The sequence below is a fragment of the Caretta caretta genome, chromosome 13 (assembly GCF_965140235.1).
Source record: "Caretta caretta isolate rCarCar2 chromosome 13, rCarCar1.hap1, whole genome shotgun sequence".
Taxonomy (NCBI): domain Eukaryota; kingdom Metazoa; phylum Chordata; order Testudines; family Cheloniidae; genus Caretta; species Caretta caretta.
Window position 1 is genome coordinate 18,864,980 of NC_134218.1, and position 20,413 is coordinate 18,885,392.

Below are 20,413 nucleotides of genomic sequence, written 5' to 3' on the forward strand. Positions count from 1 at the left end.
CCCATCACACAGTTACCACAGAGAAGTAACTTCATTCTTCTTTTTTCAGAGTAACAGCCGTATTAGTCTGTATTCGCAAAAAGAAAAGGAGTACTTGTGGCACCTTAGAGACTAACCAATTTATTTGAGCATAAGCTTTCGTGAGCTACAGCTCACTTCATCAGAGCTGTAGCTCACGAAAGCTTATGCTCAAATAAATTGGTTAGTCTCTAAGGTGCCACAAGTACTCCTATTCTTCTTTTTGTGTCAGTTTGGATCCCACAGTAGGTGACTGGTAAGCAGTATCCCCACCCGGATGCTGGACTCGAGGAGTGACAGCGATATCAGTCAAATAATAATTGAAGTTGTTCCGAATTTGGCATCAGACTTAACCACGGTGTCAAGGGCATAATGACAAGTCAGTGGGCTGTTCCTTGTTGCTGCTTCACATATCTTAGATATCAGCATATTTCTGAAGCAGGCTGAAGATGATACAAGTGCCCTGGTGGAGTCTGCTCCAACATTTGATGAGGAATATCAATATGTTGAATGCAAGACTAAGTACAATTGTATTGGCGCATAACCTGCTGATATTGCTGCAAGGTGAATTTTGCAAGAACTAAATGCTTATAGTTGAGGATCTGTGGTATGAGAGTCTCAACTGGGTCCAGATTATGTCAGCCTACCAATATGAAGAACCATTTCCATTTCAAGAAGTTCTTCCTACTAGTGGCTTTCTGCTCAGTATGTGGTTTCCTTGCACTTGTCGAGAAGAGCCTTTGTCAGCCATGCTCATCCAGGCTGCCAGCTGCAATGACTGCAGATGTGGGTGCAACATCTGGTCGTGGTTCTGTGAAAACACCCCCCCGTCTGGGCAAATCAGGACATAGATGGGAGACCAAACTGACATGTGCAAGAGATCCGATGGCCACAATTACCTTAGCCAACAGGAAGCTGTCAGAATCAGTATGGTTTTGTCCCACCTGATTTTAGATATCATCTTGGAGGACCAGGAAAATCAAAAAGTCATATAGGAAGGTTGGAGATCATTGTTATAGAAAGGCATCTGGTAACTATCATGGGCTTGTGCCTCCTCTAGAACAGATCTATTGAGGGAATTTCGCATTGGCAAAATATTGACTCTATAATGGATGTCTGCAGCATGCGCTTATGGTTAGTTACCACGTGCCTGCTTGGGAAGCGTGCCAGATCATTGATAGTACCTGGAAAGTGTAAGGCCAGTGAGTTACCCTGTGGTGACACCAAGTCCATGATCTGAAGGCTTCCTGGCACAGAAGGGATGATTATGCATCACCCTGCTTATTAATGTAACGTATTGTGGACATGTGGTCTGTCAACATCTGCACCATAGTGCACTTCAGGACAGACAGCAATGCCACACAGGCCAGTCAGATGGCCCTGCACTTCAGAACATTCAGATGCAGTTTCAAATCATCACCAGATGCCCTTCATCTGTAGATGGTTCAGGTGGGCACCCCAACCTGCCCCAATGCACCTGTGATAAGAGTCACAGAAGGGGGTCAACTACAAGATAACCCTATTTCATAAATTCTTTGAGTCCAGCCACCAAGTGAATTCTTGCAGAACCTGGGGTGGAACCCTGACTCACTTGAGCACATGATGCTTGGACAGGGAGTACACAGATCTCAAGCAACTGAGGGAGGGTTGGCATTGCCCCACCCTTTATGCCCATGTACCAGAACATGAGGCAACACAAAGGCATTTGTGCAGCCTGGATAGACACTGCTTTCCAAAAATATCCAGTTGCACATGCCTGAGTTGCCATGTGCACCTTAAGTGGGATCCACACTGACACCTACGTAGAGAAGAACTGAAATGTACAACTCTGGTTTCTTAATGTTTCTCTGGTGACACAAAGCAGTTGTAAACCCAGGTTAAACTAGCACTGATGCTTTAGCAGTCTGGCTCTGCCCCAGAGTGGCATAAAGCACTTAGAGTGTACTGGTGAATCCAGCCCTAAAAAAAAAGTTGATACTACATATCTTCAAATCATTAGGAAAGTCACACTGTAGTATTTTCTTTAGGTTTCTCCTTTAGTATTCACCTATAATTTTTTTAAGAGCTTAAAAGTTAAAAAAAAAATCTTAGACAAAAACCATAGAAGAAATATAATATGTCAAGATATGGAAATGTGTTGTTAGACCAACAAACAATATTAATTCTTACCTGCAGTGACACCACTACGGGGAAAAAGTGTCTTTAGAAATCCGTTTAATCTAATCTAATCTAGGACCACAAACACCAGAATGCATTAGAGTACTCATAAATGAATTCCTCATCATTACCAGTGAACATTAAGGTTGTTTACATGCCTTAATCGTGCATTTACAAGCCTTACGTTTGGATTTCTTTTAAGTTTAAACTTACCACTGAATTTGTGGGCTTGTAATTACCTCAGAAATAAGCATTATAACGTCCCTGTTATGGTTTTGCCCTGAATTAAGAGATATGTACTCTCAACCCTAACTCTACTTAAACAATTTGTGTCTCAGAATTATTCATTTAGATTTATAATAAAAGAGTGGGGGGGGGGGGAAATCAGGTGGCAGTCATCTAGAAGGTTGCAGTCCAGCACTGCAAACGGTCAGTTCAAGGCTGGAAAATCCACAATGGAGACAGTTTTCATATGAAGGTGCAAGAATATTAAGCATATCCTGCTGCACAGGATTGAGACTCAGGGCACTGTCCAAGAAATAGAGGGATTTCAAGCAAGGGGCTTCCTGAATTGAGGTGGGGTGATTGATGGGATGCGTATCCTGATTCTGACCTTGCCACTAAGAATGTGATGGGAAAGGGTTACTCTTCAACGCTTATACAATCACAGCTGGATCACCAGGAACATTTTTCTGACATTGGCTGGTCAGGAAAGAGCATATTTAGGCATACAAGATTTTTGCAAAAGATGAGGCAGGGACAGTCTTCCCTTACTGGCATATTCACATTGATGGCTTGAAATGCCAGTAGTGATTCCAGAGGACCCGGCCCATCCTTTGTTTCTTTGGCTCACTAAAGCTTACACTGGACACCCAGACAGCACCAGGATGACTGCTGAATGTGCAAAGGATGCTGACAATGCCTCATAACTAGGCTGGATCTCAGCCAGGCAAATATTTTTGTATATTATTGCTGCATGTTGTGTATTACACATTTGTGAAAGCAAAGGAGGAAACATTACCGGCAGCATGGAGGGGTGAAATGGAAAGACTGCCTATTTTGAACAGCCAGACATAAGGGCAGTTACAAGAGCCTACAAAGGAGCTGTATGGCTCAGGAAGGCCTTAAAAGAGTGTGTCATGGTATTGCAGTTTGCCATAGTATATCAGCATGCTGCTTTTGTGTACTTTGTATATTTGGCTTCAATGGCAATATTTATAAATTCCTGCTGTGAATCTGGTGAGAGGGGAGTGGTGTTTTGGCCTATGTCATTTCTGTTTGGGGACACCAATACAAATACTGTTATTTTTTAAAAAGACTGAGTGCAAAAAACAAACAGTAAACTCAAATAAAACCTTTATTACATGCATGAAAGCAAAGTTGTAATCAGAAGTCATATTAGTCATAGTTTTTATTTTCCACGGGTATTCAACGAAAGGGATAAAGTTATGCTGGAGTCTTTTTTGGGGGGACTGGGATGTGTATATGGTCCTGTGTGTATATAGAGTTGTCCATGGAGTGCACCTGCTGATGGGTGGTGGTATTTGGGCATTTTGCTCCAGATTACTGTGCAACACCTGTGTTTGGTGCTTGAACAGAATCATAACATTTCTTGGAATATTTCTTGGGACACTTCTTTGTCCTTCTGCTTTTGCTCGGTCTCGATAATGCCATCTGCCCAATGCCTATTCTCCCCATCAGCAACATATGAGGACTGGTTAGGCTCAGGATCAGAGTATCTCCTAGAAAATGTCTCTTTTGTCCTCTGTAACAATTTCAATGACATCATCTGTGTACAGTTCAACAAAATTCTCCACAAGGGAAGAAGGGCTTTCCCCACTGCCTAGTTCTGCAAGCTAAAGAAAAGTGAGCCCCCTGAGCAATGAACACTTCCTCCACACCGCAGGATGATTTGTTTTGTTGGACTGGGAAATCAGACTTAAAACCAAATCACTGTCCTCTGCAATGTTTACATTATATGTGTACTGTACAAGTGTATGCTTAAAAAGCAGGTATTCCAACTGGACAGTCACCGATTGCTTTTTAGGCTCAGATATCAGTGTTGGTATCTTTCTGTTCATTTGCAATGACTTGATATGTAGTGTTTTATAAAAAAATTTCAGCCATCTTGGTATCAAAACATGTTGACTACTAAGCTATTAATTAAAAAAAAAAACCTGGCTATTGTAAAAGCCAATTCCTTTGTTCTCTGATTGTACACTAATGGCTGCCATTTTGAAAGGGGAGAAGAGGGCCTCGGAGGTTTTGGGCACCATGAAGAGGGGTTGGGAGGGAAGAGTCATGCATAAAAAAAAAAAAGTGCAGCAATACACCTAAGCTCCTTTTCCCTTCCTACACAGGTTCATCTGGGATTGTCAGGGTCTGGCCCATTTCCAGCTGTATTTTGAAGAGCTGGTCATTCTCTGAAGGGTCTGCATGCTCCTTCCTATTCCCCTTCTTGCTGGACACTGTAGGGGTTTCCTCCTCTGGATCTTGAAGTGTGTCCACTGTCACTTTTGGGGTGATGGTGGTGTCTCTGCCACATGTGGAATGCAGCTCAATGTAGAACTGGCAGAACTGTGGAGAGGTCTATGCCACCTATGAAATGGAACTCATTTTAGAAGTGGCAGATTTATGGGTGGACCCAATTTTTTGTTCTGCTCCCTTGCCTTCTAGTACAACTGGTGAAGGTCCTTCACCCAGCATTGCTTCTTTCCCTGTTGTAGCCCAGGGCTTGCTTTCACTCTTCAATGTCTGCATACTAAGCCCTATTCCTCTGGTTGCCCTGCAGCTGGACTTGTACAGCCCTGTCTCCCTGCATGCAAAGAAGATTCAGGACCTTCTTTTCCTGATCCAGACAGGAGAACAAGATTTAGGTGATGCTCTATCTTTGCACTGAGCCATGCTCTCTGTTCAAAAAAAGGTGGGTTACTGGGTGTGCCTGCAAAGGTAAGGTAACAGGAAAAAAGGTATTTCCAAAACACACTGGGAATTTTAAAGCGGTCAGGTTTCTGGTCACTGTGACTCCTGGGCAGTGAGTTCAAAATTGTGACTGGTGTGGTCACTGTCGCAGACAGAGGGCATCATGGGACAGTTGCTGGGGAACTCCTAACTGACACAGGCAATGCAGTATCCACACTGGCATTTTGACCGCTGAATTATGTCTGCTGAGGACTTTCATTTGCAGAAGTGGTTTTATATGGGCAACAGAAAGGCTGGGTTTTGTCAATTTACATCAAATTTGGGTGTGGATGCATGCAAACCTGCGGCAAAAAAGGCAGCTTCTGTTGACAAAAACTTAGACCAGGACAAAAACTGCCTTTTTGTGGTTTAGGATAATCCAAGGCACTCTTAATGCGGAATAAAAATGACCATGTGTAGAGTAGATATTGTACTTAAATTTCACACTAATTTCTCTAAATGTCCCATGTAGACAAGCCCTTAGTAACAATTCCTAAATATACATAAAATACAGTACTTCTGAATATTAGGATGCTTTTTCACTTGATAAATAATGATCAACTTTCTAGAAAGATATTTCTGTCTTAGCAGCTACTTTCAAAAATACAGATTAATCAGGAACTCTTTTTGAGTTTCTTTGCTACTCTTGGCTATAAACCACTGAGTATGTTAATACTTCAAAATTCTCAAGACCAACTTCTTTCATCAATAAAGATGCAGCACTGACTGGATCCAGATAGATTCCAAGGCCAGAAGGTACCACTATGATCACCTAGTCTGCCCTCCTGTGTAACAAAGGCCTTTGAACTTCCCCAAAATAATTCCTAGAGCACATCTTTTAGAAAAACATCCAATCTTGATTTTAAACTTGACAGTGAGAGAATCCACCACAACCCTTGGTAAACTGTTCGATTAGTTAATTGCTCTCACCATTAAAAATTTATGCCTTATTTCCAGTCTGAATTTGTCTAGCTTCAACTTCCAGCCATTGGATCATGTTATACCTTTCCCTGCTAGAAGAGCCCACTATCAAATATTTGTTAGACTTATAGACTGTAATCAAGTCATCCCTTAACCTTCTCTTTGAAATAGACTCAGGGAGCTCAATCTATCACTATAAGGCATGTTTTCTAATCCTTTAATCATTCTTGTGGCCCTTCTCAGAGCCCTCTCCAATAGGCCTTTCACAGTTATCCTGCAATCAACATCCTTCTTGAATTGTTGACATCAGAACTGGACACAGTATTCCAGCAGCAGTAACATCCTCTGTGCTAAATATAGAGGTAAAATAACCTCTTTACTCCTACACAAAAATCCCCTGTTTATGCATCCCAGGATGGCACTAGATCTTTTGGCCACAGCGTCTCACCAGGCAGTTAAGTGCAGCTGATTATCTACTACAACCACAACTACGAGACTTTTTCAGAGTCACTCCTTCCCAGGATAGAGTCCCCCATGATGGAAGTATGGCCTACGTTCTTTATTCCTAGATGTATACCTTTACTTTCGGCATATTAAAAATGCATATTGGTTGTTTGTTCCCAGTTTACCAAGCAATCCAGATCGCGCTGAATCAGTGACCTCTTCTCTTCATTATTTATAACACCCTCAATTTTGGGATCATCTGCAAATTTTATCAGTAATGATTTTGTGTTTTCTTCCAGATCACTGACAAATATCATAGGGCCAAGAACCAATCCATGTGGGATGCTACAAGAAAAATCCTCTTAATAACAATTTCCCATTTACAATTATATTTTGAGACCCATGAGTTAGCCAATTTTCAATACACTTACCATGTGCCATGTTAATTTTATATTGTTCTGGTGTTTTTTTAAAAAAATCAAAATGTCACGCAGTACCAAACACTTTACAGAAGTCAAAATGTATTACATCAAACACTGTCACCTTTAATCAACCAAACTTGTAATCTCATGAAAAAAGCTATCAAGTTAGTCTGACAGGATCTATTTTCCTTAAACCCTTGCTGATTTGCATTTCCGTTCTTTAATTCTTTATTAATAATTTCTCATGTGGGCAACTCCACTATCTTGCCCTGGATAATGTCAGGCTGACAGGCCCATAATTACATGGGTCATCCATTTATCCTTTTTAAGGACTGGCACATTATCTGTCTTCCAGTCTTCTGAAACTTTCCCAATGCTCTAAGACTTATTGAAAAATGAACCTTAATAGTCCAGTGAGCTCCTCAGCCAGCTCTTTTAAACTTCTTGGATCCAAGTTATCTGGACATCCTGACTTTAAAAAACTTTAGCAGCTTCTGTTTAACATCCACCAGAGTTACTCATGGAATGGAAAGCGTATATCATCACCATATGATGGATGAGACTATATCATCTGTTTTTTTTCCCCAAATACATAACAAAAATATTTGAGTGCTTTGCTTTTTCTGCATTATTATTGATAATTCTATCATTTCCAAGTAGTAATTCTACAACTAGTAATCCATCTAGAATCCTAGAGCTATACTCTGTTTTAGTGGAAAGGACCATAACCTATTTGAGAAGTGGAAAACGTGGACAAACCAAAACAAAATATTTGTTGAAGTTCTCATGATCATTCCATTCCATCAGAAAAGGGAAAACAATACAGTTACAGTAGGAAATCTTAGCTAGAGAAGAAGAGCTTGATAGAGTGCTGTTCTGATGTATAAGAGAACTGTCCTTTGATATTACGTGAAAAGTTTTCCAAGTCTATGGCAAGAACTCCTCTCCTTAATGGTATATTTAGAACAGGGTTTAGACTGTAAAGCATGTATATGCAGCTGGTAGTGACACCTAGAGTTAAGGTTACCTAATACTTTCCATTACAAGACCTTATTTTGAATTTAAACTTTCATCCAGGCTTTTCCCATATCAGTCCTCTGCTGCATATTAACTTTTTTAAACAACAATAATTGTCTATGCAAAAATATTCAACAGTTTCTCAGGATGAGGTAAGGGAAAAATATGTTGTTGTACCCATGTTTAAAAATTCTTATGACTGTTTTGTTGAGAAGCTCTAGCATCTCCATGCTTTGAAGCAGAGACTTAACATTTGGCAATTGGACAGGACATCACATTAGTGTCAAGGATGTGCCTTTTGGTTATCTCCATCAAAATCCACCCAAATATGGCCAAGTTAAAAGCCGCAGAAAAGTCAGAGTTTTCACATGTTCAGTAGAGGCTTCTTAGTTTGACAGATAAATTCTCCAAAGATTCTGACTGTACTGGGCATGCTCCAGCACAACAGTCCAGAGGCTAAGCAGGACTTCCCCTACAGTTGCTTCTCCTGATTGCCAGTGACTGATGACAGAGGCATAGCCAAGCTTCAGGGGTATGTGCTGGGGAAGAGGCAGAAGGGGTACAGAGGATGGAGCGGTAAAAAAGGGTCTACAGCAGGGGTGGGAGGGAAACCTTTTTTCTATCGGGGGTCACTGACCCACAGAAAAGGAAAAAAACCCCAAAAACTCAGTCACAGGCCGCACACAGCCCTGCAGGGGGGCATGGAGCTTCTCCCAGACTCCACAGTGGGGCCAGAAATGAGGGGTTCAGGGTGCAGGAGGGGGCTGTGGGCGGGGGCTGAGGGGTTTGAAGTGTGGGAGTGGGCTCAGGGTTGGGGTGGGGGCTCTGGGAGGGTGTTGGGGTGCAGAAGGGGGCTCATGGCTAGGGCAGGGGGTTCAGGGTGAGGGGTCTGGGAGGGGGTTGGGTGCGGGATGCAGGCTCTGGCCTGGCGCTGCTTATCTCACGCAACTCCTGGTCAGCTGTGCAGTGGGGCTAAGGCAGGCTCCCCCCGGCCCTGGCTCTGCGCTGCTCCCGGAAGCTGCCACGATGTGGCCAGGCAGCTCTGCGCGGTATGCACTGCCTGTGCCCAGAGCCACCGCCCCCGCAGCTCCCATTGGCCACAGTTCCCGGCCAATGGGAGTGTGGGGGCGGCACCTGCAGGCGTAGGTAGGTGCATGCGGACTTGGAGCTTTCTTGATCGCCCCTGCGCCTAGGGGCTGCAGGGCCATCCAACCAACTGGCCTGGCACCCTAGCTACCCCCCGCAGCAGGTCCAGCCAGAGTTCATGTCTCCAGGCCCACGGGGAGCGGGGGGGGGGGCACCAAAGCTCAGGGCTTTCAGCCCACAGCGTGGAGACTTGCCGTGGGACAGATGAAATTAAGCAGGGGGCCCCCACGGGCCAGAGGTTCCCCACCCCTCTTCTATAGCCACTAGAGAACTCTGTTTTCCAGAGCCTGGAATAAACCGATGAGTCTTGAGTCTCAACATTCCTGTGCTGTCTAGCAAATAGTTGTGAAACCCACTGGCAAAGTGTGTATTTTATTCCCCGCAGGGGCTGGTTCACAGAGGATAAACAGCCTTTTACTGCCACCAGTTATGCTGTTAGCTCAAGTGTCAGAGATGTGTGCTGTGGATCTAAAGGTTTCTATCTTGCTGATGACTCATGGGAGTGGGGAGGGAGGGGAGGAGTCCATATAGTTGCACATGATGTATTAGGTCCTAAGTTTAACAAAAAAAAAAAAACAAAAAACAAAAAACCCAAAACATTACATTCAAAAGCACTGTATTAAAAGAAAATTAGGGTTGCAAAGGCAAGCAAAGGTTGCAAAGTCAGATGTTATGAAATGCCAGAATTAAGGCTGCTTCTGAAATGCATTATGATAATCTTTAACTACAGTATCATACACTATTTTTTCTCCACAGGATCCCTGCCTCACTCAGTACACAAGATGGGCAGTACTCAGGGAATGAATCCAGTTTATGTAGTAAATCAGAATTGTCTATGGGATCCCTGCCCCATTTGTTGCAGAAAATGAAAGATGCACTGTGAGGCAGGGGACTGCAGGAAGACAAAGGATGGCCTTATGGTTATGACAACTGAATGACACTGTGAATAATTAGATTTTATCCCTGTCTCTCCCACAAAGTTCTTATATGATGCTGGGCAAGTGGCCCTCTGCAAAGTTTTTGTTTGTGTGTTCCTTATTTTATTAGTGCCCAACTTGAGAAACTTGGGGGTAGATTTACCAAAGGGCTCTCACAGGGCATTCAGTTGCAGCTGAAGTCAAAGATAAATGTGCACAGAACATATCTAGTGCTATAAAAATGCTAGGGACTCTGAAAAAATAACAGGCCCTAGGTGTCTCAGGTTGGACACCCAAAATTGACACATTTGACCTTTGTTTCTTTGTGCCTCGTTCCCCATCCACACTTCAAAGGATATGTTATGAAGATAAGTTTATGGTACTGAGTGCTTCATGATCAGTACCACAGAAAAGCCCATGAGGAAATCAACAGTTCTTTGAGGGCAGGGTTTGGATGCTGTGCAGTAAATATGGCATGGAGGACATACACCAAATAATGAGAACAAAGAGAATAGATAACCATTCAGCAAGCACTGTCCACACTGTGCAATGAATAGGGCAACTGTCCTATTAAAAATAGTACATGGTCCTGTAATTTAAGATTGTACATATATTTTATGGTACAGTATGAGCAACCTTAATTCTGGCATTTTCCAACTTTTGAGTGCTTGACTTTGCATCCTTAACATACGTTTTACATGGGATCTAATAGAGAAATATGCTCTTAATTTTCTTGTAAAAGTGCTGGATGTGAACAGGAGTTTTATCTGTCCGACAGAAGAAAATTTGGTACACCCAGTATGTTTCAAACCCTTTTGTTTGAAGGCATCTAAGTTCTACAATTACAGTGTTAACAACTTAGCTTTGACAGACCATGCAGATGACCATACTTCTCTTTGCAGCATTAATATAATACAAACTTTACAAAATGGCCCTCCATTCCTTCAGAAGGCTGGAAAGAGGTAGCATAGATATCTGAAAACCAAGTTACTATAAATAGCAGTCAGGACTCTGCCAATAAATTCTCAAGCAGGTCAAACTAACATTAGTTTTCTAAAACTCATATTTCCTTCTAATTAGCAGGATGGATTTCACATCTTCAACAGTTATTTGAATCAATTAAAGGTAAATATAAAATGTAATGAGGCAAGAAACAAATGGGCCTTTCACAGTTATCCTGCAATAAACACTTAAGCAGCCTAATCTCCCATTACATAAGAAGCATGCACTTTGATAAGAGTTTCCTTGAGAATGCAAATACAAGTAGACATTTTACTTTTGTAGCAACCACAATACGATTGTAAGAACATAAGAATGGCCATACTGGGTCAGATCAAAGGTCCCTCCAGCCCAGTATCCTGTCTACTGACAGTGGCCAATGCCAGGTGCCCCAGAGGGCGTGAACCTAACAGGTAATGATCTAGTGATCTCTCTCCTGCCATCCATCTCCACCCTCTGACAAACAGAGGCTAGGGACACCATTCCTTACTAATAGCCTGGCTAATAGCCATTAATGGACTTAACCTCCATGAATTTATCCAGTTCTCTTTTAAACCCTGTTATAGTCCTAGCCTTCACAACCTCCTAGGCAAGGAGTTCTACAAGTTGACTGTGCACTGAGTGAAGAAGAACCTGTGTTTTATAAAATTATAAGGAACACATGTCCTCAAAGCAATGAGAGATAAGACTAACTCACACTTCCAGTTCTGTCATTAATATTTAGGGTGGTTGTTGTTTTTTTAAAAAAGTCAATCAGTGGGCTTTAAATAAGTGAAATACAATCTATTTCTACCAAATACATTACTGAAGAGACTAAAGACAGTAGTTATTTTTTCATGGCACTTTAAGATACATGCAAAATTCAGAGACCATAACAGGAAATACTGTCTGTAAAAAAAACTTTCTAAGGACACTTATGCAGGGAGATCCCTGGGGCAGCAGCGCAAGCATGAGAGGGAATTTGAGGAAATTGAATTGAGGCAATTTTGTTGATTCAATTCTGCAGCTGCCTACCTTCAGACTCAGGAAGAGGACACTACTGTTTTACAATCAGAATGCTACCTTCTGAATTATAAGGGCTAGAAACATAAGCATTCATTTGAAATTCAATTAGTAAATTGTTAGCATATATTTCCTTACCCATCAGGGCCAGTTCTCATTTTCCTGGATGAATAGATTTTTCAAACCACAATCTCATCAACAACTGTGGAGGTCTAAGCACCATCAAAACAATCAAGCGACCCTGATCTGAAATCTTCAGATCTTCCATGACATTGACAAGCATAGCCCACTCCAACTGAAGGCCAGAGTGGATCCTACAATAATGTTTGTTCATGGTCATCAGGAACCAAGTAGTTACAGGTTTCTCAATCAACTTTCCCCAAAATTATCTTGCTACATAAGATCATTGTATCTTTGCCTATGTTGTACAATTTGAACTGACTGCAGACAGGAGGACATATCAGAAAATATTGTTCACTGAATGCAGCTGATTATTTCCAGTACAAACTAGTACAAACTACACTTAGAGGTTTTGTATTGGTATAGCTAGGTCAGTTAGGAGTGTGATATTTTATTGATATAGTTAAAACTGGTTTAACCTCACTATTGATGCAATTATACTGGTGCAGAAGCGCTTATACTCCTTCCTGTACAGGAATAAGTTAGATCAGTATCACTGTGTCAATTATACAAGTCTGTAAACATTTGTGTTTACACAAGACCTTATTGCATTTGGACAAGGATTTACAAACAATTTCACAAACTGTGTTTTTTTAGCAACCAAAAAATAAACCAGTCTCTTTAAAACTAGTCCTTAAGACTAAAAAACCCAAACAAAAAAACTCCCCTCCCTTCTCTCCCACACCTTGATCCCAGAGCTTTAATTTATGTGATCTAGAATTCTAACTTTTGACCAATTTCAGAGTAACAGCCGTGTTAGTCTGTATTCGCAAAAAGAAAAGGAGTACTTGTGGCACCTTAGAGACTAACCAATTTATTTGAGCATGAGCTTTCGTGAGCTACAGCTCACTTCATCGGATGCATACCGTGGAAACAGACATTATATACACACAGAGATCATGAAACAATACCTCCTCCCACCCCACTCTCCTGCTGGTAATAGCTTATCTAAAGTGATCATCAAGTTGGGCCATTTCCAGCACAAATCCAGGTTTTCTCACCCTCCCCCCCCCCCCCCCCCAAACTCACTCTCCTGCTGGTAATAGCCCATCCAAAGTGACAACTCTCTTCACAATGTGTATGATAATCAAGGTGGGCCTTCTCACCCCCCCACCCCCAGGTAGCCTATTTCCCCTTGTTTTTTCCTACCCCCCCCCCCCAGACGTACTGGTTAAACTTGGATTTAAACTTGGAGAGTGGTCAGTTTGGATGAGCTATTACCAGGAGGAGAGTGAGTTTGTGCGTGTATGGGGGTGGGGGGGTGAGAAAACCTGGATTTGTGCTGGAAATGGCCCACCTTGATTATCATGCACATTGTGAAGAGAGTTATCACTTTGGATGGGCTATTACCAGCAGGAGAGTGAGTTTGTGTGTGTGTGGGGGGGGGGGGGGGGGCGGAGGGTGAGAAAACCTGGATTTGTGCTGGAAATGGCCCAACTTGATGATCACTTTAGATAAGCTATTACCAGCAGGACAGTGGGGTGGGAGGAGGTATTGTTTCATGATCTCTGTGTGTATATAATGTCTGCTGCAGTTTCCACAGTATGCATCCGATGAAGTGAGCTGTAGCTCACGAAAGCTCATGCTCAAATAAATTGGTTAGTCTCTAAGGTGCCACAAGTACTCCTTTTCTTTTGACCAATGCATCCACTTTATCTCATACTACTGGGATTCACATTAAAAAAAAAAATCCCATTAGTCCTTATAGGCAAATCAAAGTTTTTCCATCTGAACTATTCTTCTCTTTCCCCACCTACAGCCTCCTCTTGTAAGTACTGATTCTCCACAACTGCACTTTCTATCCCAGCGTTCAAGTTCTGCATCATATAGCCCCTTTAATTTGTACCACTTCTGATGCAGCAGACAACACTATCACCCAACTTAGCATCTGTCATTTATTTGGAGGAACATTATTTGATGATCAGGACTCCATTCTCCACCCTCTTCCAACATAATAATGCCCTGAAGTCTACAGGACTAGCACAGCAGTAAAGAAGAATGAACCCTTAAAGAGAATATTACTTAGCAGTATATAGTACCTTTCAACCAAGTATTTCAAAGTGTTTTCTCATCTTTAAAAAGTTTCATTTTAAATCTTGCTCAAGTGATGAGTGATGTTGAGATGTTAGAGGTTGTTTCAGTAAGATACTTACCACCTCTCCCAGACACCAGTTGTCACAGTTTGGAAAACTATGTCTCCCTCCACAGCCCTGCCAACTCCCCTTCCCACCTATCTCCATAAAACTCCAAACAAAAGGCAAGCAATCTGCCTTATCTGTTTCACTGAGTAGTCCCATTCTTGAGAGAGACAGTAAAATCAAACTAACCATCTTCCAGGTTGACACAAGGTACACATACAACAACATGACACAACAATTTTATCCCAGAGAACAAAGCCTAGAAGATTCAACCAAGGCACCAAAAGAGGTTGATGAAAGGGTGACACCTTCATTTAATTAGGAAATCTAACTTTATTAACAGAACTCTAAAATATATAAGAGAGGAGGGATTTGGAGACAAGCCTAAGGCAGTGTCTACACGAGCATTTTTCTTCAGATTCCCCATCATTAGTAGACCTGAGTCAGTGAGAGCAACAGAAGCAGCAATAATAGAGGTGGACTGCCAGTAGCCTTTTAACTGCAATGTCATCCAACTCTGCTCAGAACAGGTCAAGACAATATGGTGGTTAAAACAGCAGTGTCCACCTGGAGCTCCGTCTCCAATAGCACTCTTACCCATGTTTCCACCACTGGAAAGTTTTTAAGAAAAAGTACAAACCAAACAGAAAAGAAAGGGCAGATCTGGCTCCAGGAGAATCGATGGGAATGAGGGGCTTGTTGGGAAGGAATACGGGTGAAGAAGATAGAAAAGGGGGCCGGCAAAAAAAGTTGTGTGGCAGTGGGGATCCAGGAGAGCAGGGCGAGGACTAGGGGAGGAGAGTCAGATGGAATTGGGGCGTATGATGTGGGGTCTGGCAGATGGAGCAGAGGGAACGAGCGAGCATGGAGGATCCAGAGGGGGAGAGACAACAATGACAGTGGGGGGGGAAGTGAAGGTGGGAGATGAGAGACGGGGTGAGTCACAAGGTGAGGCGCTGGGAAGGCAGGAGAAGCAGGGGCGTGATTCAGCCCGAAAGGCAGGGGAAGAGTAAGAGGAGAGCGGGGAAGACAAGACAGGGTCGGTCGGTCGCTGCTCGGAGAACTGCAGGGGTGGGGCAGGTCGGAAGTGCCGGAACGGCTCGGTTGGGGCGGGTGATCCGCGCTCGGCAGCCGCAGGCAAAGCCCCCAACCCCCGTACCTCGAACATAAGCCCCAGCAGGAGGCCCATAGCCAGGCAAGACACGGCGTCCGCATGGTTCTGGATCACGAATTCATGGCTTAGCACAGGCGGGCTCTTGTTCTTCCTCCGGAGCCCCATGGTAGTGGTAGCCCCCGAGGGCCTAGGCAGTGGTCCCGGTCCAGAAAAGAGGTGGTGTTTCTTTCTCAACAGCCTCCTCACCTCACGCACAGTAAACACCGCTGTCCCCCCCCCCCCCACAACTACCCACCCACAACCCAGGCTCAGCCAGTCACATTCCAGGAGCTCTATGATTGACAGCTTTACCGGTTAATCGCTGTGCCACCTGGAGGTGTGGCTTCCAGGGGGAGCGGGGCATAAAACGCCGTTAGATGCTCGGAACGGCTGTCAGGGTCCTCGTGAGTGACATTGACTCTAGCTAATGAAATGAGTCAGGGGGCGGGACCTGTGGGACTCCACCTGCAGTGGGTGGGGCTTACAGAAGACAACTAAAGGCGACCCTTCGGGGGAGGGGTTGGAGCGGTCGCTAAGGGTTGCCTCCTTCTTGTGGGTGGAGCTCTGTGCGCGCGCTGCTCTATACTGTCCTTGTATCGGTGTGGCTGCGGCAGGCCTCAGTGCGCTGCTTCACCTCAGTCCTAGCAGCCGGTGGCTCCATGGAGGCGACAGGTCCTAGTAGGCAACGCTCCATCTTGATCCCTATGTTGGGGTGCCCCTTCTGGAGCTGACAGACCCATCCCAGTGGGAGGCGGCTCCATGGAGAAGGCAGGTTTCACTATGCACTGAGCTATCGTAATCGCAGCCGGGTGGGGCCACCTCAGAGGCCGGGTGGCTCTCGGGCTGCGTGACACTCATGAGCTGAGTGGCCTAGGTCTCTTCCTTACCGTGGGAGATACGCCGACGCAGAGCTCGGGTCCCAGCCAGCAATGCTCTGTCTTAAAACAAGCAGCACCGCAGCCACTACAAAAATACAACAGCTTGTTCCAGCCTGCAGCTCTTCCTATCTGGGCTAAGCGGCTGGGCTTCCATCGCTGGTGCTGTTGTTGACAGACAGACCTGATTGAAAAATGGGACTGCTGGGTGTCTGAATTGTGAAACTCTAATTTTCTCAAATGTGAGGAGGAACTTTCATTTAGATGTCAGGCTTTTTTCCAACTAGTCAAAAATTCATTGAAACTTTTGAAGAGTTTTCAAGGGCTGTAGTGTTGGACAATAGCTCAGAGGGAACGTTCTGGAACTTCCCATACTGAACTAAGGAAAACCATTGTCAGTTGACTGAGAAGCAAACAATGGAGTCTTGAAAGGGCATCCTAGAGAAAGGCTTGAGTGAAGGATACTTCATCAGTATTGTGAAATAAGTCAGGCCATGGGGAAATAAAAGATTTTTGGCCCCATCCTAAAATGAAATAAAGGGTGGAGCCTTTCAAACCATGCTGAACTTGAACTGACTTCAGTGAACCTGTGTGGCAGCATAAGGCTCCACTCACATGAATCCAATGGTGAATCTAAATGGGAAGTGAAAATTTTCAAATAAGTATTTGTAGAGGAGAAAATCTCTTCAGCAGTCCTAAAGTTAGTATCTCTTTTTCCATCATTTATTACTTATCAAATGTTACATACATTCCAATTAATATAAAAGTACTTATTTTGGGTCCCTGAAATTCCTTATTACTAAATCTGAGTGATATTTCTGTGAATATTCAGCTGCATTTTTAAATAAATTCAGTTTGGACATGTTCATGCCTCATTTTTGGTCCGTGTCTAAGTTTCAGGCATATGTAGCCAGATAAGCTTAATTTTATATTTACACTCACAAGTATGCGCTTCACAAGTACTTGTATGTTCATTTGTTTGGGAAGTAGAAACAGTGTTACTTGTCTCAACAACCCAAAATCAGTCCAATATCAAGTACTCTCAGTGAACTGTTTATAAATCATGATCAATTTACAGTGAAAAATATTTGCAAACTTTTGTTGTGTTTACCAGTTCTTGTAATTTAATCACAAGTCTTGTGATATTTGGTAAAAAGAAAAGGAGTACTTGTGGCACCTTAGAGACTAACCAATTTATTTGAGCATAAGCTTTCGTGAGCTACAGCTCACTTCATCGGATGCATACTGTGGAAAGTGCTCAAATAAATTGGTTAGTCTCTAAGGTGCCACAAGTACTCCTTTTCTTTTTGCGAATACAGACTAACACAGCTGTTACTCTGAAACCTGTGATATTTGGTGTTTTTCTTAAAGACCCAGCTCCTTCAGGGGTAAGAATCTCTGGTTTCATGGAGGTTTTTTTAATCTTCTGTGATTATGGAGAAAAAGTTGGAAAAGGTGAACCCCTATGGCTCAAACAAAGAAAGCAAATAAAAAGACCTAATATTTATTATTTTTAAATGGTTAAGTTAAAATAATTAATTTTGGGGGGCTTAAATTATGATTTTTGAGCGCTTGAGTCTGGGAGTACTGAATATATCTGAAGAAAAGTGATCCACTTGCAGGTTTTCTGGTAATGGAAGAAGAGGCTGAACTTTTGCAGTATATTATTTATTACAAATTATTTGTTCAGCTATACTGAATACAGTAACTATTTTAAAGTGTCTTTTGAAAGTAATTAATTTTTAGCATCAAAAGCAACTAGTAGATTGGCTTAAAAATAAAGTTCTTGTTTCTGGTCTGAGCAGAGGTGAGGTTGCTATTATTACCATAGTATGCAGAATGAGCACAGTCTTTCTGAGACACTTTTACTTGATACAATAGCAATTGGTCATATTCTGCTATGAGTAAGCAGAAAGGACTAATACTGAAATTGTTCTGACCTAGGAAAACAATCAGTGACATTTTCCCTTGCTAAATTATGTCATGGGATTCTGTATGCTTTCTGTCATTGGATCTAGTTTACAAATAAAAAGATGGATTTTTCTAACTGCCAAGTACTGCAAATTTAAAATAAGATCTAAATATCCATTCACATACAACACTATCTGCCTCTGGCATTATCCCTATTAATAAAGAATGCATTAGCAGAATTTAACTGACAATTTGCTAGATGATGCTTGAGACAGAATAGAATATATATTGTTCTTTGTTAGTTGTATTGGTTCTAAAAAGAAAAACAGGAAAAGAAACCTGTATTTTTCTTTAATGTATATGCTGATATTTGACAGATAAAGGAATCAGATGATTAAGAAGGAGACATTTTTACAAACATAGGCCTGCTGCTTCAGCATACTCAAGTCTGTACAGTGGCATGAAGACTAACTGATTTCACTCGGTCCTGTGCCAGCTCAGGGTCTACCCTGGCAGAATTTTTTCCAGCATTGGCGCCTAACTTTTCTGACCATCTTCACATTTGAATAACCTTGTACTTAATTTAAGCCATGCAGAACTACAGTGTTATCATTAACATTTATACAGTTATCTTTTATTATCATAGACATTGTGCAATCAAATATGATAAGAAAGCTACATGAAACTGATATTCTTCATTTATCTTAATATCTTCCACCTATTAGTTTTCCTGACATTTGTGAATGAGAAGTGGCATAAGCCCGAAACCTGCAAACACTTAATCACACATGTAACCATTCACATGAGCAGCGATACTGAGCTCTACTGGAGTATTTATGTGGGAGTTAAGTTACACATGTCCGCAAGCATTTGCAGAATGGGGCTCTAGATTTTTCTTCCTAATTATCTATCTATCTATCTATCTATCTATCTATCCTGATAAATGTTAATTCTATGCCCTTTTCTGTGCTTCTTGGAGACAACTGCAAGAGGATTAAGATCCTTTTTAACATTTCTCAAGTAACATTTTCAAAGACAATCGAATCGTACAGTTAAAACTATATGTACGGTCACTTTTTTTTAAAGGGAGAGTGTTTTTTAAGTTAGTTTATATGTGGCCCAATATTTTAATGACATAGGCCCCAATCAGATCCTCACAGGACTTGGACAAATGTTCAGTCACATGGATCCAGTTTCAGGAGCTAGTGCAAAAAAATTTACAGCGGGGACAGAGAGATATCAAATTAATGTTTAGATTCAGGACAGTTTCCGGTGGAGTCCCCATTTCCCAACCCAGCATGACAATTGGTCCCCCTATTGGTAGTTTCAGTAAAGGCCTAAAATGGAATTGGTATTGAAAATGAACAACCTCATATGCACTTACAGAGGTTACAAATGGATTAGTGGTAGAGCAAGGTTCCCCCTCTTCCCTTAATATGCTTTAATTGTGACATGCAGTACCAATTCAGTCTTAGACTCTATGTTGAGACTGCCACTAAAAGGGCCAGTTATGATCCTGGTTTGTGATACAGAAATTTATCCACTAGAAAATAGATTGAGACTACAAATTCATTTAATGGAGGTAACAAACAGGAATGAAATTTTTAGCAGTTAAAATCCTGGTCTGCATTTGAACCAGTAACCTATATGTGAAAGCCTCTTAAAGTCATTCCTAGTCCTTGAGTCATCTGCTCTCCTTTGAAAAATCCAGTTTTAATGGATCAAACTGAGAAACTGGTATATTAAATACACCAATATGGTTTCACAGAAGTAAGAAATGAATGAGGCCTGTTAAAAGATTTTGTTCACCCTTCCCTGCTGTGCAGGATTATTTTCTAGTTGTTTTTGTTTCAGAAAACAAGAATTAGCATCCAACATATCTCAAGATACAGCTACCGGAGGAATCTGGGAACAGACCTATTCAGTATCATTTTATCAGAAATTCAGTAAGTAATGTCAATTTCTAATATTATATCTTTGGTTTGCAAATAATAACTAGCGAGGCACTGCAGGATCTTGGCTTTTAACTATCAGTTTTTCACTGTTGCTATATATAGTTCTTGCTATACTCTTCCAGAATAAGAGATATTTTGCGAGGTTTAAGGGCTGGAATCAGTGAAAATCTGTTACTCCTGCATTTATAATATCTTGC

The 20,413-nt window shown here is 42.1% G+C and overlaps 2 protein-coding genes across 6 annotated transcripts in view; one reads left to right on the top strand and one right to left on the bottom strand.

Annotated features, from left to right (window-relative positions):
* Nucleotides 1-15,706, bottom strand: part of LOC125622121 (translocating chain-associated membrane protein 1) — a 52,831-nt gene extending 37,125 nt beyond the window's left edge. For 2 of the 4 annotated variants that reach the window (XM_075118778.1, XM_048819738.2), the window contains exon 1: nucleotides 15,482-15,706. In XM_075118778.1, the coding sequence (XP_074974879.1) occupies nucleotides 15,482-15,537 (56 nt within the window). In that variant the 5' untranslated portion in view covers nucleotides 15,538-15,706. The remainder of the gene's footprint in view (nucleotides 1-15,481) is intronic. The other 2 variants (XM_048819742.2, XM_048819743.2) reach the window with 2 other exon arrangements.
* A 371-nt stretch (nucleotides 15,707-16,077) lies between these two features.
* The window catches only part of ZMYND8 (zinc finger MYND-type containing 8), a 124,714-nt gene continuing 120,378 nt past the window's right edge, over nucleotides 16,078-20,413 (top strand). Inside the window, exons 1-2 of one of the 2 annotated variants that reach the window (XM_048819511.2) lie at nucleotides 16,078-17,050; nucleotides 20,116-20,207. In XM_048819511.2, the coding sequence (XP_048675468.1) occupies nucleotides 16,988-17,050; nucleotides 20,116-20,207 (155 nt within the window). In that variant the 5' untranslated portion in view covers nucleotides 16,078-16,987. The remainder of the gene's footprint in view (nucleotides 17,051-20,115; nucleotides 20,208-20,413) is intronic. The other variant, XM_048819509.2, reaches the window with a different exon arrangement.